Below are 20,221 nucleotides of genomic sequence, written 5' to 3' on the forward strand. Positions count from 1 at the left end.
TGAATTTCAAAGGGCTTTGGATTTCAGAGGTTGTTTATGTATTTTTGGTATTGCTAGAGAGTAACAATAATCTAAGAATCCCTGGCCATATAAGAGCACAGACTTTTAAGCTGTAAAAGCTTTTAGGAAAGTCCAGGCACAGACATAGTCATTGTTGGTCTGCTGGTATGTTTAATAGAAGCAGAAAAGTTAACAAAAATGAGCAGGGAAGCAAAGACTCCCAAATTTAAGGAAAAGCAATTTCCACAACTAATCAATCAAAATTTCCTGCTTCCTGTCATACTATACACAGTTCATAGCAATCCTACAATTAGACATTCAGTTTTCTGGTGTCTTGACAATTAGAAAGAAAGAAATGTTAAAATGGTACATATATAATTTTAATATATTTTAGCAACAGCCCCCTTTAAATTATATACAAATAGTCATACCACATGGTGTTTAGTGTATTAACAGTTTCAAAGCACAGAATAGTTGGTTAACTATCACACTTAGGAAATAGGAAAGGTTTGGCTCTTTCTTAGGAAGACAGTTTTGGAAGCAGCAGAAGAAAAACGTACAGAAGTCATACATTAAAATATTATTCTCTAGGTAAGACCCTTGTATTTCTACAGTCTGGTTTGGTTTTGTTTTTCAATTTTTGGATGTAGCAGCAGCAGTTTTGAAAGTCTATGAAAAGCAAGCACACGCAGTATTTTAGATTCACCATTATCTTTGGCTCTCGCTCCTTCTTATTCCCTCTTTCCTATTACATTTCAAGTAAATATTGATGTACTTCCTTACAGTATTGGAAATTAATTTGAATTAAAGCTGAAATGAGATACATTGTTGATAAAGCCTCTCAACAAAGGAATTATGATGGTCTATTACAGGTCCCCAGGCTTTTATGCAGGAGAAATAATTTAACTCATTTGCCAACTATTAGGAATCTGAAAGGTACAATTTTAGCCACAATCTATTTGCATGCCTTCTGAAATGATTAGCAAGCTTCTTAATGCCCTAGTGGCTATTCCAAGAGAAACTCAGTTGTACCTCTGCAACTAGAGGAGTTTCTCACGGGTGCATGTCAAAATTTAATATGTATTTAATTTATGAAGAGAATATTTATGGACTATCCTGTCTACACAGGAATTAGAACTATTGATTCAAAGAGTCTTTTGAATAAAAAAAGTGCTCATTTAGATACTAGTTATTCCAAAAAAGGAGGTTTCTTCAAACAAAGCCATGTATTTGGTAGAGAGAAAGAACATAGAAATTACTGACAAACACTGTCCAACAATTATTGAAGATTAAAGTCACTCCCACCCCTCCTCCCCCCCAAAAAATATTAGTTTCAATTTTCAAATAAAATAATTTTGGAATTTATCTATGAATGCAAAACTGGATAACTATCATCTCAGTCCTCTCTTTATTGTTTTCCAGAGAACGCTTTTTAAACATAATGCATTCTTTAGAACACTTCTATCCCCTGTAGACTTAATTCCCATGTATTACAATGTCTCAAAACATGAAGGACTTATTCAATTTGCAGGTGAATCAGCAAAGGCTTCTTCCAGTAATTACCATGCAAAGACTTAAAAACTTGCTTTAACACAGAAAACTTCTATCACTCGTTAAAGTACAACAGATTCTGAGTAGGTACAATTAAGGTTTCCACTAGCAGTGTTTCCTATCAATCAAAAATGTATTATATTTTAGAAAATAGTGTAATTTGTGTGCCTTCCTCCAGTGGCCATTTCATGCCTCCTATGTGAAATTGCAATTTAAAGCCACCGCCAGTGAGATTTATTCAAAAATCTTTCAAGAGAATTCAAGCTCTGAAGGTAAATTCAGATTTATTTGAGACTAAAATGCAAAGCAACTAGCAGCTAAACCAAAGTAGCATGCCTTTTTTTGAAAGACTATGTCTACAAACTTGAAGCTGCTGACTCCTAAAACCAGAATCTCTTTTTTTTGCTTTCCCCTTAGTCTTTTCTAGAATTTTAAGCACAAATCCACAAACCCATGCTAAACAACAAAACACATGCAGAATTACATGTCTCAGCCTCTACATCAATTAAGCCTGTTTTCTTCACAAAGAAAGAATATAAAATCAAATCACCCCTTTCCTCAGCTTGTTAGATTGAAGAGCATATACACCAATGCCAAATTTTTACCCTTCCTAGATCTACAAGAGATGTTTCTTGTTGCCTGACAAAAGAAAAAAAGCAGTTTCGACAATCTCAAAAGGTATGTATTTTTCATGAATCATGCTCATTGTTCACACCTTTACCACTTCTCCTCCACTTTCAATCTTATAAGGGATTCTCAGCTTGTCAAAGATGTGACTGAGAGAGGTAAGATACAAATACATGGGGTATTTTTTCTGATTCGGAGGAGCTGAATATATCCATAACAGTTCATGCACTCAACTTACTCAGAAATAACACATCACTTCAGAATACCTATTAGCAGAAGCTATAGTAGCTACAGTTCTTCCTGTGGAGGTATCAGGAAATCTCAGGTAGGCAATACAGAGCAATGGCATGATTCATAACAACATCGAGCTCAAAGTCTGATCTTACCAAGCAATAATCTAATTTTGAATTAGATTAGTTCTGTCTGTAAAGTTACTCAGTAATAAAAAATATTTACAAGATTCATGACAAATGAAGCCAGCATCCTTACAGAAGGCCAGTATAACATTTTTTGTCTTGCATCAGCTTGAAATAACTTGGCATGCAAAAAGACACATTCTTCCAGCTCAGTAAAGGAATGCACTTCAATAGCGCCAGGTTCAAAATGAAATAGAATATCAAGACTATGTTGGTGCATCAAATCTAAAGCCAAAAGAAAATGTACATATTTACTGCCTTTGATCATAGTTCCTGTATTTGAATCAAACAGATGCTGCCAATGTGCACATTAACCTGTGAGCATGTGCTATGAGACTACCTTTACCAAGAATCCCAATAGATGTTTTTAGAAGTGAGCCATCTATTTTATACTTACAGACATAAATTAGGACAAATTAGGCTGCAGTTCAGACAGGTGGTTGAGAAGGGTGTGACTGGCAATGCTCTCTTATTCCTAAACATAAAAAAATTTTACTCCCTAAGGCCAGTTAGATGATAACTAAACAGATTCAATATCAAGAGCTACATGTGAATCATACCTATTCAGAGAATGCCCACTTGGCAATACACTGTAATTACAGCCACTCTTGTTGCTAACGACCAGCTTTTCCTGTACTAAAAATCACACATGCACACACAAAAAGAGAAGAAAATAAAGCTACAAGGTTGCTTAGTGGGTAAGACAATGAAACAAACAAACAAAAAAGTCTACATTAATTTCCAAAAAACTTCTCAGGAACAGAAAACATTCCAATTTTGGAGAGACCTTCTAAAACGTTTAATCAGTAGCAAAGCCTGGACTTCTCAGATAGTGGAGATAAGCATCTCTAAAGAAATGTGTAACCTCTACCTAAAGTAGTAGAGAAAGTAATAAACATAGATATTAATCACAAGATGAAATTATTCTTATGATTTACAGCTTGCTATCTGACACAGAGCAGCAGTGAAGAATGCCACACTGTACACAAAGGATAAAATTACTATCAAATACAGGCCCTGGATCCCTGCCAGTCTCCCAAAGTTGAGATGTATTAACTCTGATTGGATCTGACCGGACAGGGAGTGCTTACTGCTCCTATTATTTTTTATTGCCTTCTTTCGTGCCACCACAATAATAAATACCTTGTACTACCTAACACATGCTATGAATATGATAGTGTTTTCCCACTGAATAAATTTTCCAGTGCCCAGATCAAAGAAGCACTTACATGCACAAGTGGAGAAAACTACTTCTCAGATAATAACCCACAATAAACCTTGCCTGATTTCTTAACTGAGTCATATACGGCTGTTTTCACTGGAAGTGTCAGAAAGACAACTGACTACTGTATGGATCCAGAAGCATCACAAACTTGGCTGACTCAAACACATTTGCAGTTTGCATTGTACACGACCCTATGCCTTAGTCCCTAGATGGGACAAATCCCATATGATGTCCATGGAACTTCAGCAGCAATTTCAGCATAAAGCACGGCTTTGGTTCAGAAAGATAGAAGGAAAGAATGATGCTGATTTCTTTCTAATCTAAGTAAATTAAGAAGTAAATGGACAAAAAACAGAAGCAAAGTTGGGACTGGAAACATGAACCTAAAACCCTCTCACCAGAAGATGTTCATCTCACTATTCTAGGACATTGAAGCAGTAATAGCCATAGTATATAATATATATAATCATATTACTTATATTCTTTATACAACAGTCTAGGACTCGGGACATCTGGCAATAACCAGGAAATCTCACACAGCTTGTTAGTTAAAAATTAGTTCTTATCTCCTAGGCAAGTGGTCTAACAACTATCTTGCCTGTTGTCATTCCTACTCCTACTGAAGGTGTGCAGTTGTAGAACCAAATTTACAACATTCATGGGATAAGAAAGAAAAATAAATAAAAACTAGAAGAATTAATGTGTAGACAAGTGAGTCTCTGCTCCAAATATCATGACTCTTACCCAGTCACTTGATACAGTAAAATGCACATGGAACCTAATCTATCTTCTTGGGAGTTTGCCTGCAGGTTACAGGACTCTTCACAAAAAGGCCACAGTATTTGGAATAGCACATGTCTACATTTTGTTGACTCTTACAAGTCACAGAACAAAGTAAATAAGGCCTATCTTTATTGACAATTTCTTTACCTTATGAAGATTTACCATGTCCAATGATCAGAGCTGGATAAACCAAAGGAAAAAAAATCCACAAATACTACCGGGGAAAATCCTCACTGATTACTGCTTCTATTTGCTTAGTTGTAAACATTTGGATTTATTGACATTTATTGGGAAAAATGCTGCAGAATGAAGAAGCTCATAAACAATAGTAAAAACAGGAGTCCAGCAGAATATCCCATTTAACAATTACTGTATTGACAGTTCACACTGAATATTGTACACATAATACCATCATGCTTGTGGCCCAACATTTCCTTTATTTTTTTTTTTTTTAGGGTCAAAGATGAGTTTCATGTAGGGTTTGAACTTTTTCCCCTCCCAAGGATTTAACTGTTTCACTTTTTCACTTTCTTCTTTGGTTGGCAGAGGTTCATTCAGCCACTCTTATGCATGTCCACCTTAAATGAAAGGCTTTTTAAAAGTAAAAGGCCTTGCAGAATATTCTAAAGGTGTTCAGAATGCTCAGCAACGTGCCAAGTTGCCTAATCCTTTCTGAAAAGTTCTGATAAAGCCGAGTCCCTTCAAAGGGAAGGCTTCCTCCCCACATCTCTCAGGAAGGGTCCTGAACACTAACGGTGTACTCATGCCAGAGTTACACAGATGGTTCAAAGTTCAAACTTTATTCCGAGATAAGGCTGATTCGAATAGCGGTTTTCAAAATTATGACCAAGCCTGTTAATCGGTACTGCATGCTACCAGGGGCAAACCAAAAATTTTTAATATAGGCTTAGATGCTAATATATAGCTTTGAAGACAGCAGGAACAACACTGAGTGCCATGTAAGACACCTCATTCACACAGTTTCACGTTCTGTGCACTAGAATTATCTAATAACAAAGGAATGTAGGGGTTATCTAGTCTAGTTTCCCTGCCAGGAAGAAGAGGTGATAGTTGCCAAAAAACCTGAAAAGAAGGACAAAAGGCTATTTGACCATTCTAAGTTTATAAAGTAGATAAACAGGATTTGAAAGGTCATAGAATTGTTTTCATAGAATTGTTTTGGTTGGAAAAGACCTTTTAGATCATCAAGTCCAACCATCAGTGTCACTGTGATAAAGAGAAGCTGGTCTCTTTTTAATGGAAGGTTGAGACTTTGTCTCCAGCTCTTCACAATCCTTCCCTCCCTGGTCCGCACGTTAGTCTTGCTCCCATGCAAACAGAGCCGCCTGTTCTTCAGCCAGTAGCTGCTTCTTGCAGCAATTCCGACTTCCAGTGATGGCACAGAAGTGCACACACCGTATGTCCTTTGGACATTTATTCATAGTCCTTATCTGATAGAGCTGGGCAATTATAAAGACATAATGATAATTTGTGAACAGAAAAAAAAGGGCTTCTCCTACTTAAATTTGTCCCACGAGAGAACAGAATACAAATGCCATCCACTTACAGCAGGCAATTCATGAACATGCTATCTAAAATACGAACGAACTATATCAGCAAATATCAGCAACAAACCAATGAAAATCATGACCTATTTATGGGTTGATTATAATAACAAAAATGACTACAAATAAGTGGTGGGTAATTTGTGAACCAAATAAAGGGCTACGATTCTCACATATAAATTGCTGTCAATGAATAATTTAACCAGCTCTGGTTAAAGCCATCTATTTATTAAGAAACCTCTTTAGCACTCCCAATTGGAGCCGGCAGAACGATTTATCTCTACACACAGTGATAAAGCCAAGGGAAATCAGTCCTACCAGACATTTAAAATGCTGGTTTTGATTTTCTAGAGCCCTATAATAGCATTTATAACTATGTAGCTTGGACTTTAGACATGACCATTCTCATTTGGTAACATTTTAAAGCCACTTTGCCCAGTACAGATGACATAATACACAAGACACTGACAAATCAACATTTCTGTTTTTAAATTACATAGTAAACCAACTATGGTTTACACTGCACTTGATTGTCTTTAAATATATTCTACATGGAAAATAACATAAATATTCTAGTAGGAATATATAGCAAGCATTCTTAGTAACATTAGCATAAATCCCAGAGTGAGTATTAGACTCTTGAGGACAAAATCACACAATCTTTTAAATCTTTTTTTTTTTAAACTTTGCAGCAAAATGTTTCCTGGAAAGAGTAATAGTGTAAACAAAGTATGCATTCAGCTAGGGTTTTCCTTTATCAGAGGTAGTGGTCACTGCAAAAGGAGTGGAGAATAAGGTTATGAATTTTATGGTTTGCTGCTCAATTCATATTTTTTTTTAAACAATGTTCAAGATCATCAAGTTGCTGTTAGGACTGGTGTCTTCCAACATGAATCAGTTTTAGACAGCAGGGTAAATGATGACTGTCCTTGCCTCAAGCCTCTTGAAATGACATTGCATAAGGCCAGAAGGATAAGAAGTTGCAGCGAAGTAGTTTTAAAACCATTGCAGGGGTGCTTTACAACTATGTAAAAGCACACAATACCTTTGTCAAGGAAAGACATAAAAAACAAAGCAACTGTGTTTTCTGTTACAGCAGAAGAGAAATCGTTTTTAAAGGTGACAACTGCCTGCCACAGTGTATGTGCCTCATTATCCATCTACACTTTGATTTTCCTGTTTCTCTGGTTTTGAACAAAGAGACTACCTACCACTTTCACACTTGACTTGTGACTCAAATTATGACTTTGATCATTATTATTATTGCATTTATATTGTGTTTTCTAGACTATAAAGGTGCTTCTCAAACTGAGAGGAAAAGTCTATAGCTCCTTTCCACAAAAATTATCTGCAGATTACTTCCAATAACCTCAACAAACCTGGGATAATACAGTCAGAAGTAGCACCAAATTGGAAAAAATGCAGTCGTTTTAAGCTTTGTTGCTCTCTTCACCATGTATGAAACACAAATAAGCATATGATTTTGCTTATAATTTTAAGGTCCGTAACTTTCAGTTACTACATATATTATGATACCACACACATTAAATTGTGAAAGCTGCAAACTTTGATCAGAACCTGTAGTCTGCCAGGAAAATGACAATATTTCATCTGAGAGTTTTTAGCAAAAACACACGCACAACTTTTCTTCTTGTTAAGACCTTGGGTTATTCCCTTGCAAAAAGTGTCATGTATTGATTACAAAAACAAAAGGAAAAAGATAGAACTGTAACAAAAATCACAGAGGAATTAAATTGTGCACTACCTTGCATCCATTTACTCCCATCTAGTAAGACAAACAGGAGAAATACAAACTGTTTGGATAGCACTTTCAAACTGAGTTTCATGCATACTTCCAAATCTCTTCATGAGGTTAGGACTGGTTTCTGGATAATATACAACATCGCGGCTTCACGAGAAAAATGTTACATATGTGGAGATTTATGATCTGCTATAAACCTTCTAAAGGCAAAAATCCTTCTGCATTTAAAAAAAAAAAAAAAATCTTGAAATTTCTGTGTGAAACCTCTCCATTTCTGCATAACAACTGCTGCATTTATTTAATCAGAATTATTTTGATCATTATTCTCTGCATTGCTACCTGTAATTTTGAGGTCTTAAGAGCAAGAAAAAACATTTTCTAGAACTTCTTGGAAAGGGAAGTTCAAAACATGTTGTAATGTCCTCCAGTCATCTTTAAGCCTCAGATAAAATCTAGCTTTATGGCATAAAAATGCAGGTTCAGTTCAGTGAACTACCTACTCTTTAGAGACATACAATGCAGCCAACAATAAATCTTTCTTCATGTTTCACATTCTCTTTATAAGTCACCCATGCCCCAATTTCATCCATGTTAAACTATAAATCCTAATTATCAAGATCCACCACTGGGCATATATTGTTTCTAGTCAGAATATGGAGGGACATCCTCTGTCCACTGGGACTGAAGAACTGAGAAAACATGGGAGTTTTTCCACCAAGTCATTTTTAAAATATGGCCTTAAAGTTTCTTTTCAGACAGTGCAAATATTACCACTTCTGAACTCCCAAGAAACAGCAACCATAAACTGTTTTCAGAATACCCTCAAACTAGACACTATACCTAATAATTTTCTTATTCATTCTACTAAATCAATACATTTTGCAACAGTCTTCTATATAAGGGCTACTTGCTCTTGTTGCAGCATCCTGTTTTCTGAAAAATGCTTTGAAGACCTTTTGATATTGGCAAAGTTTTTAACTATGGGACACCTAGACATTTAAATTGAAAGAGAGAAATAAAAGGCAGAAAGAAATGGGAGGGAGAAAAAAGGGACAAAAATGAGGGAAATAAAACCATAATGTACATAGCACCATTTTGCTTTGATTTTTTTTTCTAATGAAGAAGGAAGTAAAGTCTTTTAAACTTGAAAATTTGTCAGAATATTGGTTTGTTCGCTAGCTTGCTCTACTTTTAACTTCTTATTATAGATGATTTTTAGTTCAGAACTTCTGTGAATGCTTTCCTTGACTTTCCTTTCTGAATCACTGAAAATTGTTTCAGGAATTTTTGCCTGCCTAAAGCCAGCAACACTGCTAGTTCTAAGCAACACAAAATGTGCAGGAATTGATATATCCCTTCACTCTGTGTTAGAAGTCAGTGCAGCAAAAGATTAAGATGTGTTTCCAAAGTACTGAAGTATATTTTTGATATGAGCAGTAGCTGCTAAATCCCAGCACATCAGAATCTCCTAGCAGAATGATGACTTGGCAAAGGTTTAGGAAACGAAGACTGTTGACACAGTAGATTAATGCATTTGTTTGCTTACTCCCAGTCTTTCCTCAAGTAATATTATATCTATTTAAGGTTTAATGAAAGTAGATTACACTTTTATACTGTCAGGGCTGTTCACCTCTGTAATATTTGTATTCTAATAACAGGACAGAAAGGCAAGTGAATGTGGGGGGGTGGGGGGTGGGGGTGGGAGAGAATTTTCTCTTAACTACTGCCCATCTTCAAAGAATGGGATTTTTGCTTTGCATAACAAAGACAGCAGAGCATTCATTTGTATTCAATCCAATTTATAGGTCTACCTTTCCACTAAAACAGCTTTGTGCATTTTAAAATACAATTTTTGTAATAATGTTGTAATGAATTATAACTACAGAAGTTATGCATAGTACATCTCACATGGCATGGGTTGGATCCATCCTGCTTTACACCAGTGGTGTAAATTACTTACTGCCAGTACTATTAGAGTTGAATGCACTTCCTTTTCGGCAGCAGAATGTACAATAATATCTATTATCACAGGGTTGAGTAAAAATGTAATTTAGCCCGACTAATTTACAAGTTGTACTGGCATACAGTAGAGGATAATTTAGGCTGGAAGGGACATCAGGAGGTCTCAAGTCCAACCACTTGCTCAAAGGACAGCTAGCTATAACATAGACTGAGTTGCTGTCTAGTCTTGTAAACCTCCAAGGATGGAGACTGCACAGCCTCTCTGGAAAATCTGATCCAGTGCTTGACTGTCCTTGGAGTGAAAAAGTTTTTCTTTATATTCAGTCTGAAACTCTCTGCCTGTTGTCTCGTCTTCCCACCATGCACCACTGTGAAGAGCCTGGCTCCATTCTTCATGTAAAGTCCCTGTAGATATTTACAGGCTGTTACTAGACACACCAGCCCCCACCACCCCCACACCCCACACCCCCCCCCCGAAGCCTTCTCTCCTTTAGAATGAAGGCCAGTTCTCTCACCTTCTCCTCCTAGGGCATAGTGCTCCAGCCCCCAACAGAAGGTGGCCCTCCACTGAATTTGCTCCAGTTTATTAACATCCTTCTTGTAATGTAGGAAGGCCAAAACTAGACGTGGTCTAAAGTGTGTTGAGTACATGGGGATAATCTCTTCCCTTGATCTACTGGCTACATTCTTGTTAACAGAGCTCAAGATACTGTTGGCCGCCTTTGCTGTGAGGGCACGCTATTGGCTCATGTTCAGCTAGTAGAGGATGCCCCTGCCCATGGCAGGGAGGTTGGAACTAAATGATCTTTAAACTCCTTTCCAACCCAAAACCATTCTATGATTCTATGAAATCCATACTGAATGTTCTAAATCACCTTTTTCTCCATCATGTGCCCACAAAAGTGTGCTCCAAGGAGATGTGCTCCTTGATTTTCCCAGGGACTGAATGCAGACCAGCCCATTGGTCCCCAGATAATTCCTCTGGCTTTTTTTGAAGATGGAGCATTGTGGCAAAAATTTAACTCCAAATTTAATTTGCCACCACTTTTAATAATGCAAGTAAATTAAATCAGAAAAGATATAATAATGACAACTTTTCTCAGCCTGGCAGTGACTATAACCCCGCTCTTCCTCCTCTCCCAAACACACTCATGATTTATGGTCTTAAAAGCTCGGGGTAGATGACATTGTATGCAGGAGTAAGGCTGGACACTGGATGAATTCAAAACTATTAAACTTGGTCTGCTTCCAAATTTATTGTTTATTTCCAAAGTTAAGGCCACTGCCTTTTAGTTTCTGTTGTTTACAGAAGCAGTGTAATCACTAATCTGTTACCACATGTATGTTAGGATGCAAGCTCAACGCTAAGTGCTCCACAGCTTCTACACAAGCAAGCCTACGTAGGATTATGGAGAACTAAGATGCTGCATCATTACCAATACAATGAAATTAAAATTATGACCTGCACCCCAAAGAAGGTAAAAATACTGCTTTTCTCCTCAAATGATAACATTTTAAGTAGATTATGCTGTGTATTTTGGTATATCTTGGGATTTTTAAACTTCCTTTACTTATTGTAGGTATGGTATTTATATATAAACATGTGTGTGGTAGTTTAAAAATCTACTAAAAGGTAATTTTGCTGAAAAGTTAATATTAATATTGGGAAATTAAGCTTAGTATTTACACTCAACTGGGTGGGAGGGGGCAGAAGGCATGTTAACAAACCCCACTGTGATTCAGTGAAATAGAAGTGAAATAGAATTGGCTCTGTCAAGAAAACTTCAGGAACACTCTGTTGTTACGTGGGGTTTTTTACCACATGGTTTCTCACCTTATAAAACATGCAATATCTGATTACATAAAAGCATGTGCTGGAGAAAGACTAAAGATCCAGCTAAAGTAGTATCCTACCTCCAGGAATGACTAAAACCAGAGGTACAGAGAAGACTACAAGTGGAAGGAAAGCATACATCATAAGGAGGATAAGAGCAATGTCTTTTTAGCAGCAAGAAAGATAAAAAGAACCTAGAACCTTTAATGAACACAATTTATTAATGAACCATGAAACATACAGTTTTAGATCCTAACTTATTGAATCAAATGTAAAAGGAAACACAGTAAGGAAAACTGAAAACTGAAAACAATCAGAACTATGACAAATGACATCATTCTCAGTTCTGACATTATAATGTAAATATCCCACAATGCAGCCATAGTCTCTTCATATAAAACCAATACAGTATTTGTTTCTGTAATTCAGTTTCTGTCAGGAAATCTCTACAATACAAACAGCATTTAGTACTGGCATGATTTCACTTAAAATGCTATGATTTACCAACCGGCGTCCTGTTTTGACTACAATTGGTCAAATCCAAGCACAGCTTTAACCTATGCACAATAAGAAAGCTACAAGGATAATATGCACAGAAATACTGTCTCACCTGAATGTACCAAATTACTATAAAATTTCTTCAGATTCAAAAGAAGTAATCTTCTCTGAAAAATGGTATCATGCTTTCAAGGGAAAATTAAATCATATATTGAATCACAATACACATTTTTCTTGCGCTCCTAATAAATGATAAGCTATAGAATATACAATTTTCATTAGTAAATCATAATTGTATTAATTAAAAGGATTGATCTAGTTTCTACTGAATCAATGAAAATTTTGAAATTTACTTAATTGATTGCAAGATCAAATAAATAGGATTAGGCTTTTTTTTCCTCTTATTGATCAACACATTCTTTCCCTAAATTTGGTGCCTACTCACCACTGCTTTGATGTGCATGGGACTAAATATTTGAGAACTACCCTAAGTCTTATACCATGAGACTCTAAACACGTTACTCCAACATAGTATTTCAGTCTCAGCTGGGGATGGACATCCTTGTTCTGCAAAAACAGTTCTCTGACACCCTCACTATTTTTAAGAAGCTTGAAATTTTGAACTAAGAAAGCAATACCTCTAACCAAGGCAATTTTAGGTGGAGAATTATTTTTCTTTCATTGCTAAGCTCACATATAAATGGACAAATAATAAGGCAGGGTGTAAAACTGCATAATGAATGACTTAAAAATGAAATGAAAAGGAAAGGTAATAAAATACTTGTGAACAGAAAAGACAGAAATAGCAATAGCAGTAATTGTATTTGCTATTTGTAGAGTTACTTCTATCTCAGAGGATCCTAAACCATCTTATCTTGGGCGAGACTGTACCCTGAACTACATAAAAAGAATAAAAGACAGAGAAATTTGTGAAGTCCTGTTTGTAGAATTTCCAACCGTTCGCTCCCTCAAGAGCACGTAGGCTTCATAGCTTCAAAGAATAGGAAACAGACACCAAAAATTGAGTTCACAATATAATATAATATAAAGACATTGCAAACTGCTGAATTCATCTACTCAGAAAAGGTAGAAGGTAGAGTTAATGCTGTCAAAGAGGAAAAGCTTTTGTTTAATGTGCACTACACATATTCCATAACATTACAGAACATTAAAACTTACAAATCTCATAAACTTTTGCAGTTATCACAGCACTGCAGAGTTCATACCTGTGGCAAGATAGATGATATGGAAAAGCATGTCCTTGCCCTGCACAACATCCACAACCACATGGGAAAATCGGCTGTTGTCTTCCATGAAGTAAGGAATTGGAATCACTGGTTGAACGACCTCATGCATTAAGAAGAATTTTTGAGCATCTTGAAGATTTCTTTCAGTCAGATTTACATACAAACCCTGGTCCATGGTGCCACACTGTAAACACAGAAAAGTAACATTATTATATGTGTCAACGATAATGACAGATTTACTCTCTGATTTGCAGCACAAGAGAATAAAAACTAAGAATATATCTTGTAGTGACAGTGTGGAATTCCACTTTCAGGTCTCCTTTTGGTGCTGACCAGACTGTCCACACAGTGATTGAAGAAGCTCCACTTTCCTGAGGCAGTATTATGGAGGTTCCCTAACTCTAAAAAATATGTAAGGGCACCGGACTGACCACAACAAATGGGCTATAGTAATATTTTTCTATATCCTATGTTCACAGGGCAGGAAGGAGAAAAACTACCATCCAACAAACCACAGAATTTTCTGACTAGTTTTCTTTATAATTTACACAGACACAGTGGTAAGGACATAACAAATTTTCAAAGGAAATCCCATGTCCTACCACAGCCAGGATCTGACAGAAATCCCAGGTCAAAGCACCATGCGCAGTTCTTACAGCTTCTTCAGACCCTGCATTCACTAGCCAAGAATGGACAGTGCGGAGCTCTAACTATAAAGTGTTATCCACGGCAAAGATATTTTTGCTTTGGAACTGACCATATTTTATATCTGAAAACTGTACTCCTTCCTTACAGGAAAGCATTTGCTAGTTGCATGCTCAAATTTCAACCACAAATAAACAAAGAAAAACAAGTGGCAGTCAATTTTAGCATCTCCGTGTTTAAGTCTTCAACTAACTGAGGACACAAAAGAGAAAGCTGTTTAGCGCATGTGAATATGTAAACATCCATGTGTTTACTCACACTTAATTGCATCAGAGAAGTAAAGTAGTACTTCACAACACTTACCAAACGTGTTGGTGATGTGAAAGGCATACCTAAGTCATACTTATTCATTCTATTCTACAATGTCATAAATTATGCCGTGAATTACAGCATGAACAAAATAATAGTGTGCAAAACTCTACCAGTTATTTTTTCATTACTGCCATATTTTCAATCTGAAATTAAGTGATCATTCCAAATCGACAAATGTTAAGAAAAACTCAAATAAAATTCATAATGAGAGATCATATGATGAGGAAAGACAGTTAAGCAACTGGCAGGAAACAATTACTTGCTCTGTGAGCACCCTGCATGTCATGCCAGTGAAAAAATAAACCACGCCAAAAAAGAATTCTCTGAATCTATCAAGCAGGAAAGATTGCAGTGGAACACTCATAGTACACCGAAATGGTCCTTAGTCTTACAATGGAAATTGTCCTGTGTAAAGCCAAAAGCAACAATCTCTGGGGAAAAACAGTGTTCCTCAAAAATTTGGACTCCAGTAGTATTCTAATCTGGAAAATATTTCATTAATATAATCCAGTCTTGGAAATGAAATGTCTGATTTAACTATCACTACATAGCAGTAGTCTTCCTTCGAATCACATACTTCTGTCTGTTAGTGCTGAGTAGGTGAGTATTCTGAGGATAAATCTACTTCTGAGACTACACAAACAGAACCTCTGATATTTTATCATAAGGACTCTACAAAAGAAAAATCCTTCTTTCCGGGAAGGAAACCAGTGACTCAGCCAATGAATATATCCCATCTACATGAAGTAAGTACTCTAAAGCACCATCAAGTCACAAAGAATGGTTACACTTAGCTCCAAGCGCTAGACCAGCTTCTAGTATACATCACTGCTGCAGTTACAGAGCCAGAAATCTAACAGAAAGTTCAACAGAATAAAAGGTAGCATCTCTAAAAGAACACAAGTTAGACACCACTAATGCTACCTAGAAATCAGTTAATGTCAATTGGCTTCAATACAGTGTTGCAAAAGGCCACATTACAGCTTTTAATACTAGTGCTGTCTGCAAAGCTGTTGCTCAATGAGATATGACACTTTTCTGGTAAATTTGATGAAGTATCAGCCCTATTAAAATCAGCCAGACTATCCAAGCAAGAGATTTCTTCAACACCTCTGTCTTGACTGGGATTTAGAGCTGAGCACCAACAGTACAGTAGAGACTTAAACTGCTTTTACACGGCCATCACACTGTCATCTTTGTCTGTATGTACCATTCTGTATAGGGTGCTCTCACAATAATTATCAACACATTAATACAAGGCTTGCAGGGAGAGGTTAATAACTTTTATTGGACTTGCTCACCTAGTCAAAAACATGAGATTTTTATATACAAGCCTTTCCTCAGGCTTTCTCCTTCAAAAATTTAGCCTCACTTAGACCCTCTTACTATCACTATTTTGACAATACGAATATTTCTACAATATGTAAAAAGCTATATATAAATATATCCCGCTACTACAATATGGCTTACTTAAATGGTGTCTTGTCACTTGGGGCTAATGCCAAACATCTATTTAGGACAGATAACGCAGCTTTGGTCTGTAACTCAGAGCAAATTCAGTTCCTTATTTTCCTTCATTTGCATAAATCAGGAAGTAATTAAAACTACCTACAATCCCCAATGGGTGATTCTGTTTCATGCTTGCAAAGATCTCATGACTTACAAGAAAATAGGGAAGGCACTGAACTTGTGAAATTGCATTGAGATTAAGGGAGGGTGAAAGGTGGATAAAGGTGAATACACTTAAGTATCCTGGTGAAAAGCTATTGTTGCTAATCACTAAGTTAATGCTGTTTTCCCTTCCACTTCCCTTGCTGGAATAACACTCACTAAAATTGTCCTAGCAGGACTGGTGACCATGCAGAAGAAGAAAACAATGCATATGTGCTTACCTGAAATACCCTTTTCTTTCTATAGAAAGTTCCACTGAGTGACCCACCTTGAACTAATTAGTTTTACGCTGCTAGCCAGCTGCAGATTATTACACCCTCTGAGGCTGATAAGTTCAAATGAGGGGCACACCACATTACAAATTCTTTCAAATAGACTCTTCAGGGACTGGGGACCACCTTGCACAGGAAAATACACAAAATCCTGACCACTTCTCCTTTACCCCTCTCCATCCCCCCTTTCTTTCCTCTGTCAAACAATATTCCCTTTTCAGGTTCTAATTACACAAACACAATGTAAAAGAAAACAGAAGTTTGATCATACTTCAGCCAGGAATTAATGTTGCCTTGACAGATAACTATAGTGTTTCACTTTGACAGAAGACTGAAGTTAAGTCTTTTTTCTCCTACCCTTCAAAGCACATTTGCTTTTCAACCCAAATTATTTTGTGTAAGGATAAAATTAAGTATGTTGAAATAAGGGGACCTCTTAAGCCTTTTTTTTTTATTTTTTTTTATTTTTTTTTTTTTTAGCAATTGTTTAAGGTCTTAGATTATACTGCAAGACTGGACTTTTTCACTATGAACCATACAGCACTTTGAAAAACCCTCATGTAAATTATTGTCCTTCTCCCATGTATCTGTACCTGAAAATTAGGGTTAGGATTGGGATATGGAAGCCAAGCAGAGCGAGAGTTTTCCTGGTATTTGAAGGGTCCATTGAAGGCCTGAGTTATGGCACTCAGATTGAAAACACAAACTGCTGAGGCTGCTATGCTGTTCCTGCAAAAGAATATAAACATTAACCTTAGTAACAACATTAAGAAACCTATTTGCCAAAAAATAAATAAAAAAGGCAATAACTCTTCAATCCTTCAAGTAATTAACAAAGCAGACATGATCAGCCAGGAGATAGTATCTCAAGATAACGACATATGATGTGCTGATTTAGGCACAGACATTGCCAAGTAGCTGGTGTGGGAGATACTCAGAACTTCCTACCTTCTGCTGCTGTTCTAATACCACAAGCCCATACCTAATCACATGCATTAGGGACACCTTTCTAACACTTGTTACAAAGTACAAGATGAGATTATTCTCAAGGCTCATTAATGTTTCATCTATACAACCAATGGTAGCATGACAGAAGTAAAGATTTTCAATGTATGGTATGTCTCTAGACCCTGTGGAACCCCTGGGTAAGACACCTCCACAAAAATCCAAGTTCCAGAAATGCATCAGGAGAAATCCACTTGGATTGCATACTTTCCAAGATATCCTGTTAGAGGAATAAACAGAAATAAACAGCAGCCAACAAAACATACAATTTCCTGCTCTTTTCTTGAAAATATGATATACATGACAATAAAGTAATTCTGCACAGTGTAAACAATATAATCCAGTGACTATGAGAGCTGGTAATATGGAAAACATTGCTCTCTTCCACAATTTGAGATAAAGGGATGGGTAACAAAGGTAGTAGTTGCACAAGTTTCCACTGCAGATAAAACTGCTCACAATTGATCCACACAGCGTTCTTTTTTTCTTTTTTTCCCCTTTTTTTTCTCTTTTTTTAAAACTTAGCCTGTAATTTACACAAGGCTTAAGAACGACTACTATAAAAACCAAAATGATGAAAGGAAAAAAAAACTCCAGGGGATCAAATTTACCACCAACTGAAAAAAGAGTTTGGATATATGGATTTAATAACAGGACAAAAGAACAATTTGTTTTCTTATGCTTATCACTCTTATTTCAAAGAATCCCCAAAACTTGAAGTTTCATGCTAACAATTTCTGTAGAATCAATTATCATCGGATTTGATAATTCCTTGCCAATGTAAAGTATCACTAAAGGCAGCTCACTAATATTACTAACCATACCAATGTCTTCTTGAATTTCTTGAAGTCCTTAAAGGACATCAGACTTATGCTTATAGAGTTTTGGATGGTCTGAAAGAAGCAAAACCAGCTTCACTATGAAGCAGTGGCTATAGTGGACTTAATAGTCAACCACACATAAAGGGTGCAGGCTTTGCTATTACTCAATCTTTATTGACAGAAATGCTTCATTTTTTTCCCAACAAAATGATTCACAGTATATTAGAAAAAAGCATTAGGGTACAATAAAATCAATGCGTTTCTAAAGATATAGAGATTGATGAATGCTGGATGTGGTTCAGTATTATCCGATGCTGTTACACCAACAGAAAGGAATAGGCTGTTCCCCCGCATGAGAAACCCTGGCACTTCACCACGACCAGGTTGCAGGGCTGAAAAGTAGATCATATGGGTGGTGCAGATATCTCTGAACAGGTATTCAACATGGGCCAGTAATCCTAACTCTACAACATTTCAACATTGCCCAAAAATATAGTTACAAAATTTGATGGCAGGAAGTAACATAATTTAAATGACACTATCAAAAAGTCCCACCTCTGAACAGTTGTAATTAACTTTTCTTTGAATAGTCCATCTCTGTTGGACAAGGCAGAATGCTGAGCTACTGGGGAAGAGGGAAGTAGAACCAAGGTTTCAAATACTGTCTACTTTCATGTGGCAAAAGTAGTCTTACATTAGTGTGTCCTCTCTGAGAAGAGCCAGGGTATGCTGAAGGCAGCCCTGACATCCTTACGCAAACTCAGACACTGTGGAATTTGTAGCACAGGAAAATCCATCCTTCCCCAAATTGCCAGGACAGCCCTTCTGAGAGAAGAGCATTGATCTCCTTCCACAGCCAAAGCCCTGTGGATTTTCTGGAGCAGAATTCCTATGGCTGGCCTTTCCATGGTAGAAATTTTGACTTCTCATGAAAGATCATGGTGAACAGTGTATGAGCATGCTTGGAAATACCTGTCTTCTAAGACTTGAACTAGCTAGTAAAACGAACCAATGAAATTAAAATTACTGTTGAAAACAGCATCAAATTTTCTTATCCCCAGTAATCCCAAAGTCTCTACTATTCTCTTTAAAAAAGCAGCATTTAGCTTCAATGCACTGTTCCGGTGCAGGAACAGGGTTAAGCTCACCACCTGATGTCCCAAGTCAGGAATCATCACAGCCTGGTGCAAGCAGCCTCTCACCAGTTGTGTTCACTGCCTGAGCTGCTGGTGCAGGGGCCAGCCTGAGTCTGAAAGATTCTTAGATGTGCTGATAAAGGACTGTACTAAAAGCAGAAGGAGGTTCAAGTCCAAATTTGTGCTTATGGTCTAAAAAACCTAGGAATCGTAACTATCTAAAAAACTTAGGGATCGTAATTTGCTGGCATTAATTTGTGAGTGTTTCCACCTGTTTAATGGATGTTTATAGAAGGTAGGTATCCAGGTGTTTACAGCAATAGAAAGGGGCACTGATCTATGTTTTAGGTGCCCAAGTACCTTTTACAATTCTAGGCAAAACTGACTTACATAGCAAGACACTGCAAGTGGGTAAGAGAATCAGACACCAAAATTTGAAAGCCTGTTCCAGTGGTCTGAACACAGTCATAACACATGGGCTGCTCTTACCAAGCAACATATGAGCTCCAGTTATCATGTTTAAAGTAATAAAGGACATTTCTGAGATTAATGTCTCTTTTTTCCTAAGAGTTAAGCAACTCTTGATATCAAGCTCAGACTCTAGGGAGCTTTTATGTCCATCCAATGTTTTAATATTTAATATTTTAATATTGAACAAATTTTAATTTTTAAGACCAACCTGTACACTTTTTAATTTTACCTTGTTGATATAACAGGTTCAGTTAAAATTAGATTTAATTTTTGGTTTGACCTTCAAACTCACATGAGTATACATTAGGACTAATTTAAAATATGTAAGAGCACCTCTTGTGCTCTTTTGGGTAAGGTG

At 36.6% G+C, this 20,221-nt stretch overlaps 1 protein-coding gene across 15 annotated transcripts in view; it reads right to left on the reverse strand.

The window, feature by feature from the left end:
• SEMA5A (semaphorin 5A) overlaps nucleotides 1-20,221 on the reverse strand; it is a 353,459-nt gene that overhangs the window by 114,626 nt on the left and 218,612 nt on the right. For all 15 annotated transcript variants that reach the window (XM_075744800.1, XM_075744790.1, XM_075744785.1 and 12 more), the window contains 2 exons: nucleotides 17,024-17,159; nucleotides 13,450-13,654 (listed from right to left, as the gene is read on the reverse strand). In XM_075744800.1, coding sequence (XP_075600915.1) covers nucleotides 13,450-13,654; nucleotides 17,024-17,159 — 341 coding nt within the window. The remainder of the gene's footprint in view (nucleotides 1-13,449; nucleotides 13,655-17,023; nucleotides 17,160-20,221) is intronic.

This window comes from Balearica regulorum, chromosome 2 (assembly GCF_011004875.1).
Source record: "Balearica regulorum gibbericeps isolate bBalReg1 chromosome 2, bBalReg1.pri, whole genome shotgun sequence".
Lineage (NCBI taxonomy): Eukaryota > Metazoa > Chordata > Aves > Gruiformes > Gruidae > Balearica > Balearica regulorum.